General features: G+C 34.4%; 1 protein-coding gene across 1 annotated transcript in view; it reads right to left on the reverse strand.

Moving 5' to 3' along the window:
• The window catches only part of LOC102053859 (connector enhancer of kinase suppressor of ras 2-like), a 213,110-nt gene that overhangs the window by 67,706 nt on the left and 117,527 nt on the right, over window positions 1–27,877 (reverse strand). The window contains exons 8-10 of the mRNA XM_055727544.1: window positions 24,795–24,854; window positions 20,144–20,212; window positions 7,246–7,392 (exon numbers count right to left, since the gene is read on the reverse strand). Coding sequence (XP_055583519.1) covers window positions 7,246–7,392; window positions 20,144–20,212; window positions 24,795–24,854 — 276 coding nt within the window. The remainder of the gene's footprint in view (window positions 1–7,245; window positions 7,393–20,143; window positions 20,213–24,794; window positions 24,855–27,877) is intronic.

Here is a 27,877-nt window from a genome sequence, read left to right on the forward strand (position 1 = left end):
TTCCCATTCAAATACAAAATTGTGCTTGAATAGATACAACTCGTTTTCTACAGGTGGAAGGGATACACAGTGACCTAAAAATTGGATGAAAGCCTCAAAGATCAATTATAATCTTTTTCTGAATACAAGGCTTTCTATATTCTAGAGATAAACACTGAAATTATTTTTACGTTATTCAAAAAGTAAAAGGATACCAAAAAAAGACTTTTTTTTGGTGAGAATGTCAGTCTGCACAGGGTTCCAAATTAAACTACTCTTTTATGCTTATTGTTAAGCCTCTTATATTCTAACCAAATGTTTTAGGTTTCTTTTGTATTATCAGTATAAATGCATAAGAATTGACTGCCAGACAAGAATCATTCACTACTTACTTTCTCATATCTTTGGAAATGAGGTCCTACCACATTATACACACTATCAACCACTACATCCAGAATACTACCATTATTTCTGAAGTTTTGCTGTGGCAGTATTAATAAAAAGACTATATAATAACACATTCTAGTAATCCCCCAACTTACCTGCAGCTGGACACAGTTTCCCATGAGTCAAGATATAAATTATCACCCTCACAGAAAGACAAGCAGAAACTATTTTAGAATCAGAAAACACCTATACCAAGTCTCTTATGAATAATTTCTTTTCGATGGTTGTATATTCAGCAGCCTTCAAGGTCACAGGATATTCAATGAAGTTAACAACAGAAAAAGGGGTGGGGAGAGATGACTGTTAAATTTGCCCCCCAAGAGGGTGATAGCCATGCTATTCCTCTATTCCTGATAGATTTTTAATAATATCTGACCTTATAGCAATATAATCGGTTTTGCTTCAATTTAATTCAATTCTTGTTCTTCCTATCCCAGAAAGTTAAAACTTTCATTTTTTTTTTACATTCTGAATACTGGTTCCCCTTATTTTGGCTAGAAAACAAGAACTACACAAACACCCCCCCCCCCCCCCCCCAATTTTTCCGTTATAGGGCTTGTTTTTTAAAACATTAATGAATTGTAGCATGCTCTGTACTTTTTCCAACTGATTAGACTATGTGTACCCAGTGTATACTAGGTGTAATCAGTACCCAGCTCAGATTGTACCAATACTGAATAAAGCACAACAATTATTTCACTTGTGTTTAATATTCCTGTTTATGTCTTTCAGTCAGGTATTTTTGTTCCTTCCAACATGACATTCAACTTTTTCTTTACTGTAATTTCCATATTATTTGGAATTACTGTTGTATTATTCAGTTGCCACATTCTTTAAAACTGCATTTTATTATTTCCCAGTAGCATACTTTACTCTTGCCCTCCTTCATTTCATTTTTAGAGCTTTTTTTCTAGTTTTCCAAACTAGAATTTCCACATTTTTAATTACCAGCCAAGACTCCATTGCATTCGCAGGCCCTCCTGGTTTAGCAATCTATGCAAATTTAGTAAGCAACTCCTTTGGGTTGTCATGAAAACATGGAACAAAACCACGTGTATCACCTAGCTGTCGAACACTAAAAGTTACATTCTTCGTTTGAAAGTGAATCATTAACAGGTATTTGTTAGGCAAGTTTATCCAGTAATTTTCCACCCATTCAATCTCAGTTTCACCTAGTCCTTAACTCTCTATGCCAAACTTATGAGAAAAGGTATTAATATCAGAGCAAGATATACAGCTTCTTTTCTATCTACGAGGCCAGTTAACTGCTCACATAAGAGCATTAAATCTGTTTAATGATTTCTTCATAATAAATTCATGTTGATTTTACTCATTGGTTATCTTCCAAGTGCTTGCAAACTGTTTGTGCATATTAATTGACACGTAATTCGCTGTCTCTTGTGTTTCCCCTTTCTGAAGACAAGCATTATACTTCTTGGTTTTCTAACCTTACTAAAATTCATTCATCATTTACAATTTTACAAAAAATGCTTTTGAAAAATAATGGTAAAAGAGTGCCACCTCCCCCCGCCCCGCTCTTTTTCTTCCCTTTTTGATTGGCATACTGTAAGAGCTCATCCACCAAGTTTACAGAAGTGTGTGCTCTTGAAGTTCACTTTGCTTATATGAGGGTTGTGCGTTTTTAAGAAAATACACTGCTTCATGATTGCTCTCAGATAAGCTGTCTCCTGCCTCCTCCCTCTCAGCTTTATTTATTTTCTCCACTTTCTGCATGAAAAAATACCTCTCTTCAGTGCTTTCCAAGAATTTGCCAGACATTGTGTCTTTGGAACAATGCCTGTTTCTATCCCTTTCTCAAAGGATGCACCTGATCCAAATAAATGATATTGGGCGATTCTGTTATTTGCTCACAAAAAACTTCACTTATCTGGCCTGGGAGTCTTTAATGAAGAGAACACCCACTTTCTCCTCCTCTATCATCACCCAGATCATTCCAGCAAATATAATTCTATGATCTGGAGCTCAGAGCGAAGGCAGCAAAGATGTATAGTTTCACCCCATGTCTGCAACATCAGACATGGAATTCCAGTGGGTTTAGGTATCTGCAAATTAGCATAGGGGTGTTTTAGTATTATTTAAAACAATATTTCTTTAATAATAGTTTAATAAGAGTATTTAATATAATATTTTAGTATTATACAAAATCAAAAAAGGCAATTTTAATAAACAGTAAAAATAAACCCAAACAGGACTATCAATTATAAAGACATAGTCAAGTCTTTAAGTCTTATATCTCAATTCCAATAAAATTACTTAAAGTGATTATGCTGACTATGTCGGTGTACAAATGAATGTTTGATGAAGCGTGTGCAAATAAATGCACAGGTGAAAAAAATCCCAAGGAAAACACATTTGTTTATAGATGACTTCTGAAAAGTGACACTTTAGGTATCTGCTGTTGTTATTTAAAGTTTTTAATAAGAATAGCTAATTGTCAGGAAAATGATTAAGCAATGCTAAAAGACCAAAATAAAAATGAAAGACAAATGCTAAATTCAACATTCATCTGAACTAAACAATTGTTTGCCAGACAGAAAAATTCAAACTCTTTCAGAACAAAATACGTTGCTGTGATTCTGAGTGAGTTTTGCATATATTTGGGATAATTAAATAATGTATCTATTTCAAAAGTGCTGTTCAAAACAACAAACATGACCCCAGCACATCCTGCAAAAAACAGCAGAACAAAATGCAGGAAGCTGGTACAGCAACAAGAGTCTTGAATATGGACATCCCTTACCTTTTGAGGGGGTATGAAGATTAAGGATAGGGTACTGAGTCTCTGCTTTCTCCCCTGAAGGAATAAACTGAATCCCCAGAATTCCCCTGATGGGTGAATTCACAGAAAACACACAGGCGTCACTCTTCTACATGGATTGCCTGCGGTAAGGGAAAATGGGGCTTTGTAACTACATATCACCCTATAAATTCCTATAGTGTTTAATTTTTGTCAGAAAAGGTTAATTCATGCCAGTGATACAGATGACTAATTGGTCTAGCTGCAGAAAAATTAAATTTTTGCAATAAGATACTACTCACAAGGAGAAACAGAACTCTCAATATTGTTGAGTATTTCTCACGTACTGGTAAATTGGTAAAAAACCCTGCAGTTACGTTCACAGTGTTCTCCAGTCTTGTGGATTTTTACATTTTGAAACTTAAAATATATACAGTTTTGATGTGTAAGTAATAATTTTTGTCCTCAGAGCAAGAGGATACAATGAAATACAACTGAATATGACAGAAGTCAGTAAAAGCATGAGTGGCATTAAGATGAAAAGGAAATGACTGTTCACCATCTCCTCTGATACAAGACACTTAAGAGAACAGAACACAACTTAATTTCTTAATTTCTGCATATTCTTTGTCTAAGGTGCTATGAGTCTTTCCTTGCCCAAGATATTTCTCATGGAGATAGCAAAGTGAATGGGCAGCACCTCATTTCAGAGTTCAGCTGAGCAATTCTATCAGGGTACAGAACCTTAACTCTGAACTGCAAACTAACTTGAGTGGTATACACCAAACTTGTTATTTTCCTTTTTTCACTCTACAAGCATCTGTCCTTACAAAGCTATAGAATTTCTCTCTTGTACAAAGCAACATCTCTCTAAATTCACACGGTTTTCAAAATCTGAAGTGAGCTACATAGCTAGAATTATTCTGAAGATACTTATAAAGTTGCAAAGCATATGTTTTCCCTAATACATAAGAGTTGTTATAAAATTGTCACTGCTGATAGAAGCTTTACTTCTCATATCTCCTGACAGATTCTGTACCTCAAGCCAAATAATAAAAATTCTAATATTCTGGATCAAGTAGTTGTAACAAGAAAGATTAAATAATTGTAGAACATTTCTGCAAATAGAAAGAAAAAATACAATAAATGTTGTATTTTATTTGAATGAAGTTGCTGGTGTGCTCACTTTTATAAAAAAGAGTGCTGTTTGCCATCACAGATGAAAGAACCATGTTATATTGAGTGGGAAGATAATCACAGAGTTTAAAAATTGAAAATAGTTTTCTAATGTCACATAATGCCAACTAGAGACAAAAGGAGAAAATGGTATGACTGACACGCTGTCTTACTGAAAGATAATTATAGCATAGAAATTTGGCATATATTATCATTCTGCTGTTGTTAATTAAGCATCAAGGGAAACTATATACAGCAAAGGAATACTACAATGGGACCAAGAAATAAATTTTATAAGGTTTCATGGATTTTTTTATCATTAATAATTCATAAATTAACTATGTGATATAATTTTAAACATAATTGTCATGGAAAAAAGTATTAATAACACCTATAAGTGCCTTAAGAAATAATAGAAAACATGACAACTTTTATTTAAAAAAATTCCTGCTGCACACCAACCTGAGTTAAATATTATTTCTGACCTCTGAATTTCAAGTTCTTAAATCCTGCTTCCTTTGTTCACTCCCTAATTATATACTGCCTTTGTTTTGTGTTTTTTACCAACACAAAATCAGAATGGAAGAATTGCTCTGCATGTGTTATTTTTTATGGTGCATTATATATATCCATACATGCACCATGAGACAAGTAACACATGCAGAGCAATATATATAGATCCATATACGGAACACACCATGAAACATAACGCATCCGTATACGTTATCCTTTTGTGTGATAGTCTGACACTTGCTGAATTGTTTTAATTTTTATCTACTTTAAATAAGACAATTTTCTACAAATCGTTGCTTAACTGGGCATTCCATATCCTCCATTCATACAGCCGGTTACTTATATCCAAGTATAAAACCTTCTGTCTACGCTGAATGTGTTCTGTTTATTTCTGAAAGTCTGTCCATAGCCTCTGACAGAGTCTGTTCTTTAAGAGCTATTTTATTCCATTAGCGGTAGAAAACTCCAGAAAAACAAATAAATAAAACCAGAAGCCTTCCTACCAATTCAAAGAATCAAACTGATCTAGAGAGTCTAAAAACTGTCAAAGTCAAACAAAGACAAGGATATTCTGCAGCCAAGAACAGAGAGAGGGAAGTGAGATCATTCCTTTCCAGCAGCACCAAGCTGTCATGTCAGCTGTCCAGGAAATACAAGCTTTAGTATCATCTTGAAATTAAATCATGCTAGTTCCAAGTCATTGGTGACAATAATAAACAATCCAGGTGAGATAAATAGATCCAGGTGAGAACTGTGGGAAACAGGCAAAACCAAAAACTGTGCCCTGAAATACTTGAGCTCGCCTCTGTTGCATGAAGGCTAAAGAAGACCTAAAGATGTTAAAGATGACCTAAAGTTGGGAGGTTTTTTTACATTTTATTACAAGATCTACTGTTAAGAAGTAACACTGGCAATACTCTTATTTTCCAAAATGATTTATATTTATATCTTCACAGCACGATTTTCTGACATAGAAGAAACATATCCTAGTGAGGATGGCACTGAAAGCACCCTTTGATCCTCAGGGGCTCTTGTGTTCTGGGTCATCAGGAGAAGACACATAACAAAAATAGAAACCTATAATTCCACAAAAATAGCTTGGTGCACTTTCACTTATCTGGCTACCACAACAGGGGTTGGCATGTTCTGTGGAAAACACTGTGCCATGTATACATTACATATTTTTTTCACACTGACAACACTTCCAGAACTAGCACTGTTTGTGAATTTCAACTCTTCAATACACTAATAGAAAGAGAGGATCTCTATGGAAGCCCAGTTACAAATGTAATTTCCAATTTGCTGCCACTGAAGGCTTCATATAAAGTTCACAAGGAAATACATAATCATCTTGCTACAGCAAAGAATGTTATTCCTGCACACTTACGACAGAAAAATCTGAAGATTCTCAAATGTCCTCCTGGTGTCATAATGCCCCTTTCCTCTCCCCCAGAGGTAGTCACAGAGAAAAGAAAGATGGCTCTAAATCCAAGTGTCAGCACTCCTGAGCTGCAAGGATTACACAAATTCCTTAAGTGAAGCAGCTGTGTAGGATTTAGGCACTTTGAGGAAGGAAAGATCCAGGAAATGCCAGGCAGGAAGGAAATTTGCCTGGATAGTCTTGAAGGATTTGCTTTGCTTTCATTAATTTATTTTTTTTCAGAAACACGTTCATGTATCATGTGATCCAAACAAAACAACTCTGTGAAGCTTCAACATTATGAAAGTGCATAAACTTAATAGAGGTTGTTATGTAGTGTTAAACTTGCACAGTTCCTAACTTTAAAAAGTTTCCTTTAATAATTTTGAGTTCAGCCTTTTTACAGTGGGTCAGTTTCTCCTACGTATGTTGATGCTGCAGGAAGAACCAGCTGTGTTCACAATAATTTTTTTATATATCAACAGGTTTTCAAGGGATAAGTATGCAGAAAATATCAGAGGTTCTATTTGCATTGCTACCAAAACCTCAAACTTGATGAGAGGTGGGGAACAGAAGATGACTTTTCCTGACACACTTGATTACAAACAAGTAGTTTTAACAGACTGAAATAATGGAAACACTGGAGGTAATGTTGCCTCTGCCAGTCAAAGCAAGCTACTGAACCTTAGGCTTGCTTATTCTTCAGTAACACTATCTGTGAGCATTCTTTCCTTCTATGAATTGTTGTGGCTCCCAACTTCACCAAAAAATGTGGGAAAACAGTATTATTGACACATAAAGCATTGCCACACATATTTATCTCAGCACCCTATTTGAAAGGAATCTGGGACTTTTTAGAGGCTCCTGTTCCTTTCACTGGAATGAAAAATTTGTGTGTTTTCTCTTGAATAAAGGTTTTACCATGACACCAGTGTTGTAACAGCCTTCTTACCTGAAGTGCAAGAGGCTTCCACCTCACGTTCTTCAGAAGGGCAGGAGCAGAAACCAGAGTATTCTGAGGACGCTTTTTCAAGGTTAAAATCACTCCATTTGGGTCTTCCCACAATGCATTTACTAGGTTCTTTAGTTGCCAGCCAACCTAAGGAAAAATTCCATAATTGAATTTTGAAAGTTTTCGTATAAACTGTGTCTGCTTACTTCTATTGGACTGAAATGATGCTGTTGAAGCTGTATTTTTTTAAGCTACATTTCTCAACAGAATAAAGCGTAATTGAACACTCTCTTTTAATAATTTGTGACATCACTGTACATTTGAAACCAAATGATGAGGACTACAAGACATGAAATAACTTCAATCTGGATCCTGAGTTGAAACAGGCACTGCTGAGGAGGAAGACAGACTATGCTATAGCAATGTATAACATATACGTAACAGCTTTAAGGTCCTAACTGAAGATAAATGATTGTTGACTTGAATCTATACACCCCCTGGATATAGCTGAGTATTTCAAGTTACTGTAAGTTGTAAACATAGCCATAAAAAAGAACATCACTAGTACTGAAATGATTTTATATGTGCCACTCACAAAAAGTTACTTATAGTAATGTCTTAATCTTGATTATCTAAAAATAGTATTTTTACAATGAACTCTTTATACATGAGAACAGAAAATGTACTTTTATGGGAGGGTTTTTTTTTAATGAAAGTTTACACTATCCTATTATCCTGAGTGCTTGAAGAAGTTTTAAAACTGAATAATAATAAAAATGACATTATATAAAGATGTTTATGATAAAAGTAGTTTCTTACACATTTAAGTGCCGCTGAATTTCTATTAATATTTCCACAGGCACATGAGAAAAAAACCCAACCAAACAACAAAAAGAAGGGTTTCAAAACAGTCAGATACATAGATTCGGAACTGAAAGTGAAATTTGTAAAAATTCACATTTTTCTACACTTCAACCAATCTTTCTTCCAAGTTGCACCACTGAAATCAGTGGAATTGTACTAGTTTGAATAAGACAATAAATTTGGCTGCATTTAGCAGTCCTTTTGCCCTTCCTATATGCAAGTGATGTATTACCTTGTTCAATATGAATGAAATAAGAAACGCCTACCACTTAGCACTTCACAGTGAATTATCATGAAAGTTGGTTTGCCCTCTTTTTGGTTTGCCTAAGTAACATCATTACTGAAGAAGTTTCTTCAATATTACAGTATCAAAAAATTTATCCTATGTAACACCCAGATTAGTACTGATAGACAGAAATGTATTGTGAATGTTAGCAAATCCTATAAGCATTCCTTCTAAAGCTGTTATTTTTTGTTAATATACTTGTGACCCAATCTAGATACCCAGACTCACACTACACATTCTGAAATTTCTCTCTCCCACTGGTGTCAGAAAAATGGCACAACTAAAGCAGACTCTTAGTTACTCACACCTAACCTTAGCCCTGGGTCCCAAGGGCTAAGCTATTGCCTCCCTTTAGTCTCATCTTTGCATTTTCAGGAAGTATAACGACTCAAATGACAAGAACAAGCCTACCTAGAAAGGAAGTACTGGAAAAAGTAACCACAGGCAAGTGACAGTTAGGTTACTGGTTCACATTCAGCTCTGGCAAACAGCAAGGCATGCATAAATATTTATAGGGTGGGCTTTGGAGGATTTTCTTAGCCTCATTTCTTTGCATCTTCTATTCACACACGATTTCTAGGCTTGCCTTTCAAGGAAAGTGAATAGGTGCAGGAAAGACTCTCCACTTATGTTTCTAAATAGTGCATCTTTTTTAAAACATTACTTAAGCATCAGGTTTTAATTTGAACCTTGATAGTTACTCTCTATGCACAGTTCTGCTAAACAAAGCAGTATGGGTCCAAGTGCTGCACAGAATATTTTTTGCAAAAGCCAATTTCTTTCACAGAAGAGCTGAGCCTCCAGCACCTCTAAGAGTCAGTATTAATCTCTTCCTTCCATTTTCTGTTCCAAACATGGTAGATTTTTACAGTAGTAATAAATGACCATAGTAAAGACCTGTCATAAATGTTATAACTACCACAAGTCTTCAGCCCTAGTGTCAAGCAGATCCGTACTGAACAGGAATTAGGATGCTGGGTTCATACAGCAGTTCTCCAGACACAGCCTTGCTGAGGCCAATTTGCAGCAGCCTTAAAGTGAATATTTAAGAATGAAAAGCTTAGGGAATACAACAACAGTAACTATAGAAGTGTATGCAAGCATTAAGTGACATTATATTTGCTATAGTTTTTGACTACATTTGACCTGTCAGTTCACTATATTTTAATCATAACTGCCATTCTGACCAAAGTGTGTATTCCCATTGCTATTAAAAAACAAGGAGAAAAAAAAATGCTCATACTCAGAGCAGTCTACAAATCTCACCATATTATATCAGGTATAGTTTATGATTTCTCTTAGAGGAAGATAACAGCAGATTACATGTGAAGGTAAAGGCAACCTTGAAGAGATTTCAATCAAAATCCTCTTTTAAGGAGTGAAGAGAAGTTGATATAAACTGTAAGGTTCTAGCCTGTATCCACAGCGGGCCAAAGACAGGATCCCAAGTGTGAACATTTGGCTTGGAAAAGACTGCAATATGTGTCAGAATTCTAAAAAGTTCTATTCTATTTTCAATGTTGCTGTTCTATTGAAAACTTTCTAAAAATGCGCTGGCCACAGGAAATCAGAAAATGGAATTAATTATAAACAGGCCACAGCCAAAGAAATGCAAATATGTCAACTTGGATTCTAAATGAACTCCTCTACTTTGTGCTTTGTTTATGGAATGACAGAGGCTATATATATTTTACTATTTTTCTTACTCAATTACAGAATTAAAAGTGAACTACTTTTGATTTTTATAGATTGATATAATTTTCAGAATGCTGAAATCTTTAGAGTTCCATGAGCTCATTTTAGAAAAGGATGATAAATAATTAAGTTAATGATAAATTATTCCAATGAGAACCTTAATGACAAAACCATTAAATACCAAGATCTATTAGAGAACAGTCTGCAGTCATTACTACTAGGCAATGATAAAATGCTCTTAGGAATTTGGACATGTTATTATAAATTGTATTACTAAAAATATCTTTGAAAAAATAGAAGTCATTACAGTGGATTAAAAATCTTAGTTGAAAACCAGTCCTTGAGACAGCTTTTGAAATTTATTCTTAAAGAATCCATCTCTAATAGCAATTACTAGCTTCCAGCTATGGTGAGATGTATTCAGCAGAAGGGTATTTTGCCCCTTTAAATTTTTTAGCATATACATCCAGTAAATCAGATGCTATAATATGGGTTAAGATATTTTACTCAGTAATGAAAGTTAACACTAAAATCAGACTAATGAAGGAAAAAAGAGACTTTTTTATTTTCCTGAGTCAATGAAATCAGAGCAATCAGGACACCCATTACATTCAAATCAACAAATTCAGAAGGACATTATCATGTCATCTTTGCACAGCGTAGTAAAGTTCCAGTCATGATGCACTGTTCTCTCCTAAGCATATTTGCATTTTGAAATACAGTGCACTATTTTCTATCTCTTTCTAAACTGGGCCTACAAAACCTAGAAAGTGGAAAACACCACGCCTGCTGTAGTCTTTACTTCATAACTCAAAGAACGTACAAAATACAGTCAGGTGCCAGCAATGAGAATTGCTATCACAGTGATACACACAGAGTTTGTAAAAAGTTTAGATTCATAGAAACTTTGATATTTACTGGCTTAAAATCATCGATGACTTAATTTTAGCCCCCCCAAATACTTTTTTTAAATTTAGATGCTAAATATGGAAGAAACCTAGAAGAACGCAAAACAAATTCCTTAAAATTGCAGGAAGCAAGCAGAAGTTTAAGATTTTGGCAGTTTATGCTTATAATTGCTCTGATCAATATTTTGTATTGGTTTGTATATCCTCAGTGTGGAAAGAAGGCCTCCAGGGAAAAAATTGTGTGCTACTGTCTATGTTGGAGGATTTGTTAGTTTTTTCAAAGAAAGTACAAGCCAGATAATTAGTGGAAACTGAAAAATGTAGTAACTTTGTAAGTAACAGTTCCAAAAATATCCCTACAATAGTAAATTTATTTGCCATAGAAGTATAATGATTTAAATATCCACAATGCTGTAGTAATTTTCTATAACTATACCTGATAATTTTGTAGCTGGCACTGCATTGTTCAGGAAAACATAACTCACTTTTAACTGACAGTAGACTAGTTTGTTTTCTAGCTCTCCAATATCTTCTTTAGAGGGGCCCTATATTGACTTCATTCTTTCTCATTTAGAAGATCTAGATTTGTATGAATGGGATTTGGAATGTATACTACCAGTAATTAAGGATTTTGGCATTTTTATAAATCCAAACTCTCTTCATGCTGGACAAGCACATTTTCTCCTTTTTTAAAATAAAGTCTGCCTGGCCAGTAAGGGCTTACTGATGATCTGTATGAAAAACAAACTAATAAAAAAAGTTCTTCATGTTACAGATACACACACACACACAAAAAAAAAAAATGACAGAAGAAAACACAAACTGGTGCATTTGTAGATGACTGCATAGGCATTAAATGCATGATATATTCATCTATTAAAAGGAACTAAGAAAACAGCTGGATTGTTGAACATGACAGTGCTTATCAAGGGATGCAAGTCATCAAAACCACCACAACAGTAATTCACCTCCATGCCAATTTCTTCAAAACACATTATACGTATTTGTTATGATACAAATTTAGAAGAGACAGCTCAGGTAGCAGAACTAGGAGTGCATAGTGCATAGAATACCTATATTGCTTTCTCTGGTTTTCCTGAAAACGCTGGAGATAAAGCAGAAGTGTGTTTCCGCAGGTCCTTCACTGCCTTATCAAATCTAAACATCTATCAGGACTCTGAAGAATGACAAAGTTCTAAGAAACCAAAAAAAAATGTGGTGTGCACCTCACAGAAGAAAGGTTGGTTACACCTTAATTTGTGGGACTTGTGCATACTCTACTCATTGTATCATATGCCAGCTTTAATGTTACATAGGATGGAGAGAGTCAGCACATTAACTAAACAGGAACTTAAGAATTACCTTGTTAGGCATTTGATCTGGAAAACAATTGTAGAGAATATTTTCTAAATATTTAGAACATATGATGTTGCACACCACCTGAAAACATGTAATTCTGCTTTGACTGCAGTAACCCTTATATGAACCAGGACAGATGTTTCCCCTCAAGGCTTTTCAGATATATAAGCAAAGCCATCTGGTTACTTACTTGAACCTAAAGAGTATGACCTCTCTTCGTATTTGCATAGGAAAAAAAATAAGCCTCGTGTAAACTCAACTTTTTGTTAAGGAAAGAGACTAACAGACTATCATCCTTTCGTATTTTCAGTCTGTAATTCACTTTGCCTCATTGGGGAATTAATCAAGAGAGTTGGTTTGATTAACATGGAAATCAGAAGTTATTATTAGACAAAAAAGTGTGCTGAAAGATCACAGGACTACTTTCTGTCACTGAAGAGGAAGCTTGTCATTAACACCTGTAGCTGATTCACTCTTCTTATTAATATCCTTACTGTAACTAACAATAGTTGATGATGGAAAAACAAATGTTCTCCCATTAGATTACATATTTATTTTCATTAGCTAATGAAGAAATATAGCAAGATTCCAAGAAGATGCAGGATCAGCTACTACAAGACATGCATTACTAAGCTGTTTCGAAAGACAGAATCCTGAGAAAAAGTAATTTGGTGATTTATTTGGAAACAGAATGACATCTTTTGGTGGAAGAAGTTATCATTCTCATGACAACTTTTGTCTTGCCTTTTCCTACTTGTATTTCACAACACAGTGGGCTGAAACACAGATGGTGTGACCTGGCGCTACATTCACAGATTTACCTCCATCTAAAATGAACTCTTATTATGACTTAAATTTAAATTCAACAAACAAACATACACCTAGGGTACTGATTCAATAAATATCTTAACACTAATAAATTCATGCCAAAAATATTTCATTTGCCAGGGCTCCTGACACACTTGAAGTATGTAATTTGACAATGAACAGTATGAAATGGTTTGTGGTCATGTATCTAGAGTGATAGATTCATAGCACAGTTCAGGTTGGAAGGTACCTTTAAAGGTCATCCAGCCCAACCCCCTTGCAGGTTGCTCACAGCCCCGTCCCACCTGACCTCGAATGTTTCCAGGGATGGGGCATCTACCACCCCTCTGGGCAACCTGCTCCAGTGTTTCACTACCTTCACTGTAAAAAAAAATCTTCCTTATATCTAGTCTAAATCTACCCTCTTTTAGTTTAAAAACTTTGCTCCTTCTCCTATTGCAACAGGCCCTACTATAAAGTCTGTCCCCATCTTTCTTATATGCTCCCTTTAAGTACTGAAAGCATCCACCATTCCAAAGAATAACCTTATCAAGTATGAAAATGCAACTACATTAATTAAAAACAACTATTTAGAGATAACAACAAAAATGTTACACAACAAAGCAAAGGTGATCGAACTGAAGGAGCCCCTCTAACAGTTTTTTTTTACTCTTCTACATAGCTGCATGCAACTATAACATAATTTTTCACCAGTTTTTCAGTCACCTTCCTAGGCAGACCTTTTTCAAATTCTACCACAAATTTACTTACAGGTATTGTTATGGATGCTTGCTTTTGCACAACATTGGGTTTTTTACCTTAAAAAGTTCTTTCACTTCCTGTTCTTTATAGCCTTTGTCTGTTAAGAAAGAGGAATTCTGTCTCAGACCTAGCTGGCTGGGTTAACCAAATCAAAATCATTAAAAAATTATCTTCATATGAGATGCATGATACATTTTCTTTTTTATTCATTACATTTTTTAATGTTTGTATGTAACTACACACCTCTGATGACTGTAAATGACCCTAAAAATCACACACTATTTCAGCCAAGATATTACCAATGTCAAAGCAATGGCATTAAAACTCTGCTTTTCCTGGAAACATGGTCCTAATTAATTCCAAGTTCATCTTTGCCATTTTCAGTCACATCACCTCTATAGCATTCAGTTGATTTGGGATTAATTACTACATTCTGACTTCTGGAGCCTTGCCAGTTGCTCCCGAGTAACATCTAGCTTTCAACAGGAATTACTAAAAGCATTGTTATTGCTCCCTGTCCTATTAAATGACCTTCAAATTCTAATCCTAAAAAAGAAAGAAGTTTTCAGTTTTCTGAAAAGTCAGTTTTCCCCAGCTTATCGAACACTTCTTCTATACAGAAGTACATCAGATAATTTTACAGATGGTCAGGCAGCTAGATCAATACTTGTTTGGATGTGCACTATTTCTGTTGTGTGAAAAATTATCAAAGGTAGAACATTAACACAATTTAATTTTCATAAATTTATGCTGCATTTCAACTAACCTGCCATTTCCCGTCATATCTTCAGTTATACTTTCCTCTCTAAATCACTACAACATCTTGCAAATTATTGACTAGAAAGTTTTGCCTTACATTTCCCCAGCATAAAATGTTATACCAAAGCAGACAAATGATCAAAAATCCTTGCTTAGGGGCTTGCTACTGGAAGTTTCAGTCTCTTCAGTAAACTGAAATGTAGATGATATGGCGTTGAATTATCCAACTTTGCTTCCATCCTGAATATGTAGATATCTATATTTGGTTTTCTTTTCTTTGTCCTATGTTTGATAATATCCTTTTTACGGAAAATTGAAACAAGAGTTTCTTGGCTAGTGACTATCTTAGCTTTAATTTTACTGTATTTTCACTGCATGACAGTCCTGATTCTCTGACTAAAGAATCATGTCCCATATACAAAACAACTTAAAAAAAATAGACAATATGAAATTTACTATTTCAACTAAGCAGCAGAAAATATAGTACCCATAGAACCCAAGGGGCAATTATTAATATTGCAAACAAAGAAATGTACAGTGACATCTTCAGCACTTCTGTACAATTTTATAAGAGAGGAAGTGAAAATCTACAAGACACTGGTAGAACTAGTGCCTGTTGTTACTGTAGAGAAAAATAGTGTGGCAATAATTCAGAACGTATAACTTAAAGTTTCTTATGCTTTCTTATTAAAATCTAATAAGGAAGAAGGACAAGCAGAAAAGCAAATAAGGAAATTGGATAATGATTAAATGATCTTAACAGCCAGTGGTGAATTGCCTGATTTAATTAATTTCTTGCTTAAAGTACTATTATTTTTTCTTTGATCTTTATAATTGTATTACAGTGTTCCTTGGTTAGACCAGATTCTACATATTCTTTTATTTCTAGCTCTTTCAATTGTTGCATTATATAATTTGTAAGCTGCTTTCCTTTGATACTTTCTGCACTTTTTTTTTTAAACGCTCAACTACATTGAAAGTTATTTGAAAAGTTATTTGATATTTTTAATATACCTGGTTTCAGGGATAAAAAAAAAAAAAAAGAACATGACTATAGCTACCTCCTAGCTATCTGACATTTCTTACTTAATACAGATAATGCTTTATATAAAATAAGTATATTAATTATAGGTAATAAGAATAACTTTGAAAACATGCAGCCAAAATATTTTAGTCACATCAATCCCAAAATACATAACTCCACTCATCTAGCAATTCAATGGGACTGACATTGTCAGCATACTTAATCCTCTGCTATAGCTATCCAACCCTAGGGAACTGCCTCCAGGATTAGAAATGCTGTTGGCTGTGCTGACTTCATGCTAATGCATGGACAGTACAAGTATTTCCAAATCTACATCTTCTTAAACCTGTTTAAAAGCTCACTCGTCTTCTAGTTTCAAAACAGTTAATTATTCCTGTCTTAAAATGGACATCCTGATGGAGTCAAACTTAAATTGAAGTTACAGTTTGTGTTTTTAAAGGTAAAAAAATAAAAGTGTCCTTTCAGTTTTTTTGCCTATGAATGAAAAATGAATACAAACCTTTCAAAAAGAGTAAACAGCTAGTTGATAATGGCTACATTAATGTAGTCTCATTTGTACTATTTTAGCACAGAGGTACTGCCCTACTCATGAATGAATGTTTTCACTGGACAGCTCTCTAACTCAGTTTTAAATATGCAAAGTATTACATATTACAGTTGGGAATTTAAAGTGGTTGTTGAGGAGGGTCATGCATCAGGATAACAAACTGGAAGTGCTCAAATTACCTAGCTTACCAAAAAAAAAAAAACCCAAACAACACTCCCCCCCCCCAAAAAAAACCAACAAAAAAACCCAAACCAACAAAAAAAAGTGAAGAGGTAATTCGATTGCATCCTGAAAATACCTAAATGAGAAACCTGCTTTCCAATCAAATAGGTAAAAATATATTAAGATGAAAGGACTGGAAGCTTGTGCCAGGCAAATGTAGACTACAAATAAAATTACTTTTTTTTTTCCCCAGCAATGAGAATAATTAACTATGAGAACAATATTACAGGTTGTGGGAACATCAATGAAAGTTTCAAAACTCAAGTAATCTTATTAAATGAATGAATATGAATTTATCTAGAAAATACGTTGGCCTAGTTCAGTCAAAATCAGATTAAATGATGCCAGAAGTCAGTTATAGAATTGGAATCTATTAAGAGATCCATACTTTCTCTAATCAGGAAGGTATTTTCACCAGTGGCAGTACAAAATGACTATATCTAATCATCTTCAGAACACATTCTTTCAAAACACACAGCGTTGAATGGAATTTATATTTGATAGACTATCAAGATGCTCAGAAACTTCAGTCTTAAGAAAATGTCTTTATTAGGACAACAAACCTGTTGGATACAGAAACATACAAATACCTGACAAAAGTATATTTCTGCACCTCTACATTGTATAACTTCATCTGTGTATACATTTTATGAAAGCACGGAGCCTCCCCTTACCAATAAACTGGTAAAAGCAGGAGTGAGAAATAACACTAACGGTTATATTTTTATCACTTAGGTGTTTAATGTTTTAAGTAGAGTCTCTATGGAAAACTAACATGAGACTGAAGACCATGGAATTCACTAGATACATATATTGTAAATAGTATTTTAAATATCTATCTTGAAAATTCTGTAATTTTCTGTAAAAACCTAGGAACTGCTTAGGATACTAAACATAATAATTTACCTCTTCATAGGGCACTGCTAAATGCTTCATATGAAATAAACTGAATGGAATGATACATTAGAGAAATAAAGAAGCACTCCACCTCTTTCAGCTATAGAACAAGGTAAAGGGAACATGCAAGCCATCATAACTGGTTATAAATCAATGCAAGATTTTGCTGCAATTTTAGAGGGAATGAAGATGTGATATTTAACTTAAAGTGGATAAAATATTGGGAGGAAGGAGAGTGAAGAAGGAGAGAGCAAGCATTTAATCTCCAGTCCAGAAATCAAACTAACAGTAGAAATGGCATTACCAACTACCTGGCAAGAAGAACCATCTGCAGAATATTGTGAGAAAAGTGAGAAGTGCAAAGCAGCTGAACAAGCACACTCTGACGAGGTATAATTTCAAACTGCTTTGTATTTTTCCCTTTTTCAATTTCACTTTTACTAGCACTTGCTTTTGCTGAGCTGTGAAGTCAAAGGCTGATATGAGGGAGTGTTGGGTTCCAGCGAGGACTCTGTGCCAGCACAAATCCATGCTTCTGTACTTGGTGAGCAAGACAGTTTTCAGCCCTGGAAAATCTGTAAGACCACCACAAATATGCAAGCCTTTCTTTTGTAAGGTTTCTCAGCTGCCCCCCAAGTCTTTAATTTCAAATGAGTTATACCTCTTTTTATGAGCTGGTCTTGGTAGCATTAAAATATTGATTATGTGTAAATTTAATTAACTGTTGCTTTTGACTTATTCTAGTCCTCTAATGGAAATAATGGTAATTATAAGCATGATATTGATCATCACAACTTGGGTGAAGAAGGAACACAGCTAAGTATGGTTTGCAGCAAGATGTACGAGAAGTGACTTAAAGGGCACACTTGAAGATCAAAACGATACTTAAAACATTAAAACTTCCAGTCCATGAGGGGAGGAGAGTCGGACATCTACCTCTGAAACATGCAAACACTCCATATTACTGTCTGACTTTCCAAAGTCAAAATGAAGGCAGAATGAGACTTTCCCAGCCATTTCAAAGGAAAAATAAATTTCTGAAATAAACAATTTGCCACTGATCTATTTTCTTAGCTGGTTATAAACTTCAGAATGAATAGTTAATAGTGAGTTTTGTTAGGAAAAGGTACTTTATGCCACTTGACTTGGCTGTTGGTACTGTGCCCTTAGCTGGAAAGGGATTACAAGTATGGAAAACCTTGGGCTTGTTGTAATAACACGCATGGAAAGAGTTGCTACTCAAAAAGCCAATTCTTGAGTAGTTGAATGAGGAGAATTTCACCTACGGGAGTAAAGATTAAATCAGCTCCGTCACTTGAAGGATATGTTTGATGAAGAAAGCCAGTCTAATGCGTATTTCAACTTGTGTAACTATGACAACTCATAGAACTTCTCTAATATAGATAAGAGCTGCGTGTTTCATTAACATTTTAAGTGTAAATGAATAAGTCATACTTCTTTTCAAGAGACAATATTTGCTCTCTAATCATAAGATTTTAAGTCAGACTTTCATATTTCCACCTCACAGAAATGACAGACAGAAAGAGATTTCTTATTTTGCATGTGCTGTGTTTGGAGGTGGGTTTCAGCAAGAAAGTTAAATGGCTAAATTATAAGCACTTTAGGAAGTTATCAACATCATGGTCACAATGCTACTCATGCCTAACAAGTAATAAATACAAGTGGTCCTTTCACCTGTAGTTCCAGCTACAATGCTTCCATTTTTCTGCAACATAGATTTTTATTTTTTTTTTAAAGGGACAATCCCTATGACTTAAGATAGTACCAGGACAACATTTGATTGCATTTTTTTCAGTAATCTTCGGCATTTGCATGAACATCAATTGTAAGGCAGCAGCTTGTCATCACAAAATAGGATGAAGAATCATTCAGCCTTGGATGAGGCTCTGACAGCCTTTTAGATAGGCACTCTGATAGGCTTTTCAAGATCAATTAAAAATAATTTAATCTAAAAGTTTAAAAAATTGTTAATTCTTCAGTAAAGTCACATGTGTTTCAAGTCAGGATGCAATTCTATGAACGTTGCAGAAATATATTATTCCTGCATTTCTACATAATATGAACTGTAGGTTTGTATACTTACAGTACACAACACCACTACAACTGTGAAAGAAACTGAATGGCAGACACATTTGAATGTATGTAAATCATGCACTGTAATACCTTAGGCTCTGCATACACTTCTGCACACACATGCTTATGTGGTTTTAAACAGATTAATAGTTACACTAACTTTATAAAACTGCTCATCTGCTTAAAAATAAATCTGCATGCAAGAATGACAAAAGCAAAATCTGACAGATTTCTATCGTTTTAAGTGTTTACATTTTTTCCCCCCAACAGATTCAGAATATATGTCTGTTACAGCACTTTTGCATTTTTAATCTGAATCCCATGTTAAACAGAATGCAAAATTGAGAAAAAGTTAAACTAGCTGGCATATCCATAACAAGAAGTCTAAGAACTTCAATGAAATACTGTAGGATCTCCTTACATAATGAGTATGATGTTCAACAGCAGCTGTGCAAAATGTAAATTTGGCTTAATCCTTCTGGGCTGGTTACTGACTCAATTTATGCCTTTTCTTATTATGCATAAGCAACAGTTATGATATTTTAAAAGACACAAAAATCTAGTTTGGCAAAGTTACCTTGTAAAAAATATTACCATCTCTTTAGTAACGGGAATAGGCAAGACCTGCAGAACAGAATTTCCAAAACACTTACCACAGTTTGGTGGTTGACCTGGATCACCTCATCACCAGCATGGATTTTCTTACACTGGTCAGCAGGAGACTAAGGACAAGAGATAATGATAAAATTTACATGGGGGGTATTGCGGGGAAGGGAAGAGCAGGAATTAAAAAAATGGATGTTGAAGGAGGCAAGGAAACTGTGCCCAAAGAAGTGTTACTGCTGTCAAGTAACAAAAAATGGTCATATTTTTACAAATTGTCTTTATAAGGAACTATGTTTTTTCTAGTTACAGATGGCAATTTGATGAAGTAATCTCGAATCCCACTTCCATTGGTGGCAAGCAGCCTTTTTGACTGGTTGAACTATTATACTTCTTTACCTCTTTGAAGGGAATATGAGCAGTCACAGTGTTGCTGGGAATACACTGAGTGAATTTACATCACATAGAAACAAATCTATTAAGTCAACAAATACTGCATGATCAGGGACAAGGCTGGACCAGCCATCTGCATAATAGAAAAACAAGCGTCTGAGTCCTTTGTGTAGCAGTTCTACTGCTTAAGTGCACTGAAGATAGACTGCAAATACACTACAGCTCCAGCACTTCCAGGGCAGTACTCAATTAACCATTTAAACACAAAAATGGTAATTTAGAAATGGATAATGTTGCTGACAGACTAGGTCTTCAGGAGATTTTATGTATTTATACACACACACAGAGACACACTAATTCATATATACTATTCACATAATTTTTTGATCACCGAGCTGAAAAAACTCCCTTATCCTAAATATTGCTTTTTCTGATCACATTAAAAAGGATTAAAACCCATTGAAAACCCACTTGAACATGGTCAACTGCTATATAGCGAACCATTTTTAAATGCTTCGGTGAAACAAGATCTTAATTCTCTAAAAGAAATCTGTAAAGCCAGGAGACTTGGACAAGGTTGTATGTTTACTGTACTTGTTAGATACACACTCAGAGGGAGAGGAGGACAGATTGTCCCATGTCAAACAATGCAGAAACATTTAAAGCAAAATACGCTCCGAGTAACAGTTCAAGTTCCCTGTCCAAGAAAGCAGAAAGAACCCTAAGAAGGGCAGAAAAAGAGTCACTCTCAGCTACAGAGAGTGGTCTAGCTCTAATACTGTTGAAGTGGCTCCTCACAGAAAAGGAGTTATGTTACAAAAACTTAGTTCAGTTCCTGGATGTCTTTTGGAGCCAGCCTATAAGATAAACTGCCCACGGCACAAGAGCCAGTTGTCAAATGAGGATGAAAAGATTTATCTGAACTGAAAGTGACTTGTAGAAGCTTATATTCATGATCTTGCTGCATACCAATCAAGACTTCCAGGAAACAGGCAAGAGCTCCAGCTCAGCAGTCTTCACCAACCAAAAATCCCACCCATCATTTCCATCCCTTTTGTGGATGGAGATTAAAAACATAAGATAAACAAATAAAAGAAACAGAGACAAGAAGAAACAATACAACAAAACCCTAAATCGCCATTGGGAAGAAAATGACTGTAATTTCTTCTGAAAAATGCCAGAGACTCATCTATGAGGAGGTCAAATCACTCTCCAATAGTCAACACCTGCTGAATAATCAATAGATTCTACATATACACAGCTGCCGGGGAGTAGTAGGAGACATCATTAATTATTCAATCAGTAAGAAAAACCAAGCCAATAGGGCAAAGAGCCAAAATATGACACAAGTGAGTCCAAGTGTGTTACAGGTGCTATTCCAAGCACAGCTTTCACCTTCAGCCTACTGTGTACTCACCGCTCTAACCTTGTGCCACTCAACCTCCCCAACACAAGCTACATTCCAGCTCCTCACCTGCTTGATCTCTGCTTGTTCTTTCATACGGGCTTCCGTGTCTCCTGTAGTGGGGAATCCAGCCCTTGAGCTAAACTACCTGGTCGTTACAGCCAGATCTCAACTCCTGCCATCTGAGTCCTTCCTTCTGCACTAAAATAAAAGGATTTTACCTATGTAATTTATAGGATAATGTGAAGAATTACTAGGCTCCAGTGTCACTTTCTCCTTTTAGTGGAAACTTGCAGAATTTTGGCAGACTGTTCTTTTGCACAGGACTAAACGTGTAACAGAAAAATATTTCTAGAATTCCATGTGAATACAAACTTAATTGCTTTCAACAGTGAATGAAAGGTAAGCAGGTAACTGAAGTAAACACCATCATTCATACTGTTTAACTTCAGTTGACATTACTTGGAAAAGCAAAGGCCTGGCTCTTTCTCTTTTTAGCTCCTTTCCTGACTTTGATGAGGCTGAGCTAATTATTATCATTTAAAATTAAACACTGGCTCTGAGGTCAATTATCCCTTCAAAAGGAATGAAAAATCCATTTGCTGAAATGCCAGAAATTAAATGTCTTTGAAGCTGGTTTATCTGCACATGTGATTACACTTTTAGCAATAACAAAAAAGCAACTTCTTACGGTGGTGTCTTATCAAAAAGTTTTGACATCTAAGGTTTAGTCAAAATAAAAATAAAAATTTTAGTGCTGGCAATTTCTCCTGTGAATTTCAATTATAAATATGTTTTCCCTATAAACTGCATTATATTTCTGAAATGAATTGGAATTACAGTTAAAAAGTGGATTAATTATAGCATGAGTGATCTGATCTATGAACACAATCTGTAGCAACACAATCAAGATGGATCATTCATAAGTTTCAGGACCCAAGACACACATACAGTTATTCTGAGATTTCTAAATGCTGCCAATGCCATTAATATAAACAAGTAAAAAAATATTTTAAGTTTAATTTGCATTAGACTTTTCTTCACAAATTATAACACATAAATCATCATGCTTTCCATGGGTTTGCGCTGTCTAAAAGCTGAGTGACAAAAACTGTATGATGCAATACTACTCAATATATATAAATCAAGTAGTACAAAATATCACATATGAAGCTCACCGATATGGGCCAGCATACCAGCAAGTATTTACATCTTTGGCTAGCTGGACAGTACTAATTTTATGTTTCTTGGGTGTCAGCATTACATAATTTCAATATTATCTTTATAAAATCCAAACCTGTATTTTATCCAGCTATAGGCTTTTAAACAGATCCAAGACTGAATGAAAACAGCATGACTAAAATACTACATGAAAACCAAAAGGGATGGGTCCTGTTACAAAGTCTGTCATAATAATTAGATCGCAGCAGTTGAAATAAACTTGTTTTTTCCAAATTTATGATTATGAACTACAAGTTAACAAGAACAATATTTAGAAGGTACTTTGTTATTCTTGTCACACTGTTTAGTTTTTCTGCAATCAGTCAGACTGATTTATGTACTGCAGCATTTCTGCGTGTTTTTGGTTCAGATTTGCCCAATCCTTCTGGGACTAAAATGAAAATGATAATTAATACATTTCTCTTGGTCTCTTCTGCATTTTTACTATGGATGATGGAAAATATGAAAATACAATTGTGCTTAACTCATCCTAATAGAAATCCTTCAGGAATTACTATTTTCATAGAGGAACTTTTTATACATCCTCACACAATAGTCATTTGGATTATTATATATATATATATAGTTAACTAACTAGATTTTTTTAGTATTGCAAATCACCTGTACCCTTCCATTTCTGTACCAAAATCTATTTGCTCCTTTCCACAATTTCTCCCTTCTTAGTGATAATCATGTCAGTAATTACTGCTAGCTTTGAAAACTTCCTGGTTTATCAAAGATTATTCTACAACCTGCCTGATACTGGATATAATATCTTTAGTTATCTTTCTCTATTACCAATGTTTTTTTATATCTGTCCATATTGCTGATATTAAAACTATTTTTAAATTTATTATTTTACAATCTATTTTACTGAAGTGCTTATATATAGAGAAGCTACGCATTTTCTATGAGTCAATCCTAGGACAGGCATTATCTCTAAAAGCCTTTTTTCTAACATGCTTTTAAAATTTATTTGGTAATTAAAACAAAAAAAAATTAAAAAAATACTATTCATTCTAAGAAGAAAACAAAGAACTTAGCAAAAAAGTATTCATTATTGTATGTCAATATTTATCACTGCATAAAGCTGACTGTACATATTAAGGGCTGCTCAGAGGAAAGCTATGCTTATCAGTAAGTCTGCAATTTTGTGACTACTCTGGTCAATATAAACGCCTGAGGCTGATTTTTTTTTCTTTTATATTTTTTCTACTGTTCTGTTGACAGAAAACACCTCTTGTTTTGTATGAACCTAAACTGTCCCATGTTCTGAGATATTTATCTGAAGTACAGAACAAAAATTAAATACAACAGGTATTATTTTAGACTAATGATGATGCTCTGACATGACAAAAAATTTACTTATTATAAAGGAAAACACTTTTCTTCCAGAGAGAACACATACATGAACTCTATTAGAAAGGTGTATTGAGGACAGAAGTTCAAGATTTTAATTTTATTATATTGTTAGTTATTAGTCACATCATCATAGATAATTTTCTATGCCTATTTTCAAGGGTTCCAAGTTTTTACAAAGATAATATATGTACAGAAAAGATTAAAAGTATTAATAAAACCTAGCTTGATTTAAAACAAGTTTTCATATTACAAAATGCACTGCAGATATACAGAAAATACTTGCATGCATGATAGAAGTGTTTTAGAATAAAGAAGCTTACATTTTCAGTTGTTCCTGTGATTACATGTAGTCCATCATATGTTGATTTGATATACATTCCCTAAAACAAGAGCAAGAAAGGTAATTAATATTTGTAGGAAACAAATAAAGCATGCTTGCATGATAACTGAAACAGTATGTTTATTCCAGTTTAAGGACCGTAACATCTGAACAGACTGGAAGGAGCCATGGTCAATTAACATTTGCAAATGTAAGTTTAACAAATATGTATCAAGACCAATTATAAACAGCATAGTTTTCTCATTTAATGTTTTGGGTTTTTTTAGATTCCAAATAGAGCTTTTTGGACAGAATTCAACACTGAACATCAGCATAAAAGCTCATGCCAATTCAGTGTTTTAAATATTTAACATGACCTGTTTTCATTACTGGTGGCATAAAAGAAGTATCAAAACTGAAACCATGAACAGTAATAGTCTTTAAACTTAAATGCCCCATCTTCAGAGAGTTACTGATTCAATAAAAATGAAGCCATAGCCTAAGTCAGAAAAGATACAAGCCAGTGCTCATATTACCAATTTATGGAGAAAAATGAGCTTGGTGATCTAAGAGGAGCTTTGTAATTAGTCCAGCAAGAATTCTGCTTCAAGGAGGCAATTGACAAGATACAGAGAGACAACCTAAGGAGGTATCTATCTAGCTGTAAGCACACACAGAGCCTTAAATGTCAGTGAGACTCACTTGCTTGTATTCTTGCCTTTCAGGAGTAAAGTCATAGCTTTGCATCTCTCTATATATGGTTATCCGTCAAATTTTGAAATCTAATTAATCTAATTGGTACATTGTCCTGCTGAATCATTATTCTTTCAATAATTCTGCATCACCTTTTCCTGTCAAAATGGAAGTTGAGAGCCCCCAGCAATAAGAAAGAACATTTTATTCAAAGAAACCAATTTCAAGATTCATGAACGCTAATGAAGATCTTCAGGCTAGGTGTTTACACAAATACCACCAACCACTCCCTACATCTACATCCCCATCCCACTCCCCTCCACATGCCCCCCCGAAAAAAGGGGGGTAAAAGTGCTACAAAGGTAAGATCATATCGCTCTCTACAACTACCTAAATTGGAAGGGTATAGAGAAGATAGAGCCAAAGTCTTCCTGAAGTGCACAGTGGGAGAATGAGAAGGGGCACAAGTTGGAACTCAATTAAAAAAGAAATTTTTTTTAAAGCACATTTTTTTAACAATTTTACTATGAAGATGATAAAACACTGAAACAGCTTGGCAAGGCTGGGGAATCTCTGACTTAAAGATCATCAAAACTTGAGTGGATAAGACCCTGAGTACTCTGCTCTAGCTGCTTTGATTTTTCATCATGAGAAAATATGACTTCTACCTTAATGTAAACTAATACCATTTCATCAAGTTTTATCTTTCTTTAAATCTTGGATTAAAAAAATACTTGCTAAAACTGATAAGGTTGCTTAACTCTGCTGCAGAGGAAAGTCCCGTTTAGATTTTACTCACCATGACTACTTTTTCTCTTAAATGAAAGTGCTTTATAAGCTATATCATTTGTAAAAACCAAAGATATCCAAATTATATCTTGGAAGTCTTGAAAGCAGTTTCATAAAATGTAATTAGCTGGAAGGAAGAAGTTTCTGGGGAGTCTTCCAGTATTTCCTTCTATAAAGTTGACTTAATTTTATGAGCGTTCACTATTCTATTGTCTCTGTAGTACCTTCAACTGTTACCAACAAATATCTGATTCTCTTTCTCTTTGCCAACTAAAAGGCATAACCAAGAGACCTAGATCATCAAAAACTTTGAAGTTTTTCATTGAGAATAGGATGTTATGTCTCTGTTAAAAATATTCAATAGTTATTTAAATCTATCTAGTATGTGTTACACTGGATTTCCACAGTGAACTTTTAGCCAGGATGTTACACAACATTGCTGCATCCATTGCAGAAGTCTATTATTTTAGCACATATTAACTTCACTAACACATTTCCAGCCACACCTTTAAAATCAAATTTAATATCACAGTTCTAACACCTTACTTTGACAAGATTCATTCCCCACTTAAACCAACAGATTTAAGGCCAGAAGAGAACATAGTGCTAAACTTTTCACTAAATTTTATCACATAATAATCATAAAGTTCTTAGCCTTTTACTAAGCTATGTGTATTTTTGCAAAAAATCAAGTTCCAATTTTATCTTATAACATATGCCATCTGAGAGACGTAAAAAATGAGTACTCACTAAGAATTACCCTATATATTGCTATCTGCTTTTTCATCTTAGCTATTAAACTTTAAGAATATATAAAAATAAAGAATTTTAGTGAATGGCTTGTAGCCTTCAAATTATTCTAGATAGAGCTTTCATCCTTGTTTTCTCAAAAGAAAACTAATGAAAGAGCTTGTTTCTTGTTGACCAGTACTGTATCTCTTTGACATATCTGTTACCTGAAAACCTTGAAATATTACATTCTATCTAAAAAATACAAAATTTTTATATTCATTTTTCATTTTATATGCTTCAGAATGCAACTTTAAATAAAATAGATACATGTTACATATATATATTTTACATATCTATCACATAGAAAATAGCTTTAAAATATTTTTGCATTTTTCCCTTTCCTTGGGAGAAAGTTTTGATAACACTAACTTTATTTTAATATAGTATTGTTATGATAAAATACTCAAAAAAAGATTGAAAGTATTCTTAAAAAGAACACCCTGAAAAACATACACCAATTCTGAAAACAGCTTTGTTCAGTCTATGTCATCTGTTCCAGAGGCCAGATACGTTCCCTGCTTCAAATCACTCTTTCCAATCCTAAAAAAACCCCAACCTGCCCTTGATGCGCTGACTGGCAGCACTTGCATATCGTTTCAGAACAGATAATGCAGTGTGTAACACAGTCTGTACAGTTCAATCCAGCTCTCAATTACTTTCTGTGGTAGGAAGATATTTAAAGGAGAATTTATTCTTCAATGGGAAAAGACACTGATGCTTAGGAAAATATTGTTTCTAAAGGACAATGTGTCAAGCCTATAGTGACTGGTGTGTTTTACCACTGCCACTCCTCCGCCCCATCTTCATCTT

This window comes from Falco cherrug, chromosome 15 (assembly GCF_023634085.1).
Source record: "Falco cherrug isolate bFalChe1 chromosome 15, bFalChe1.pri, whole genome shotgun sequence".
NCBI lineage: Eukaryota > Metazoa > Chordata > Aves > Falconiformes > Falconidae > Falco > Falco cherrug.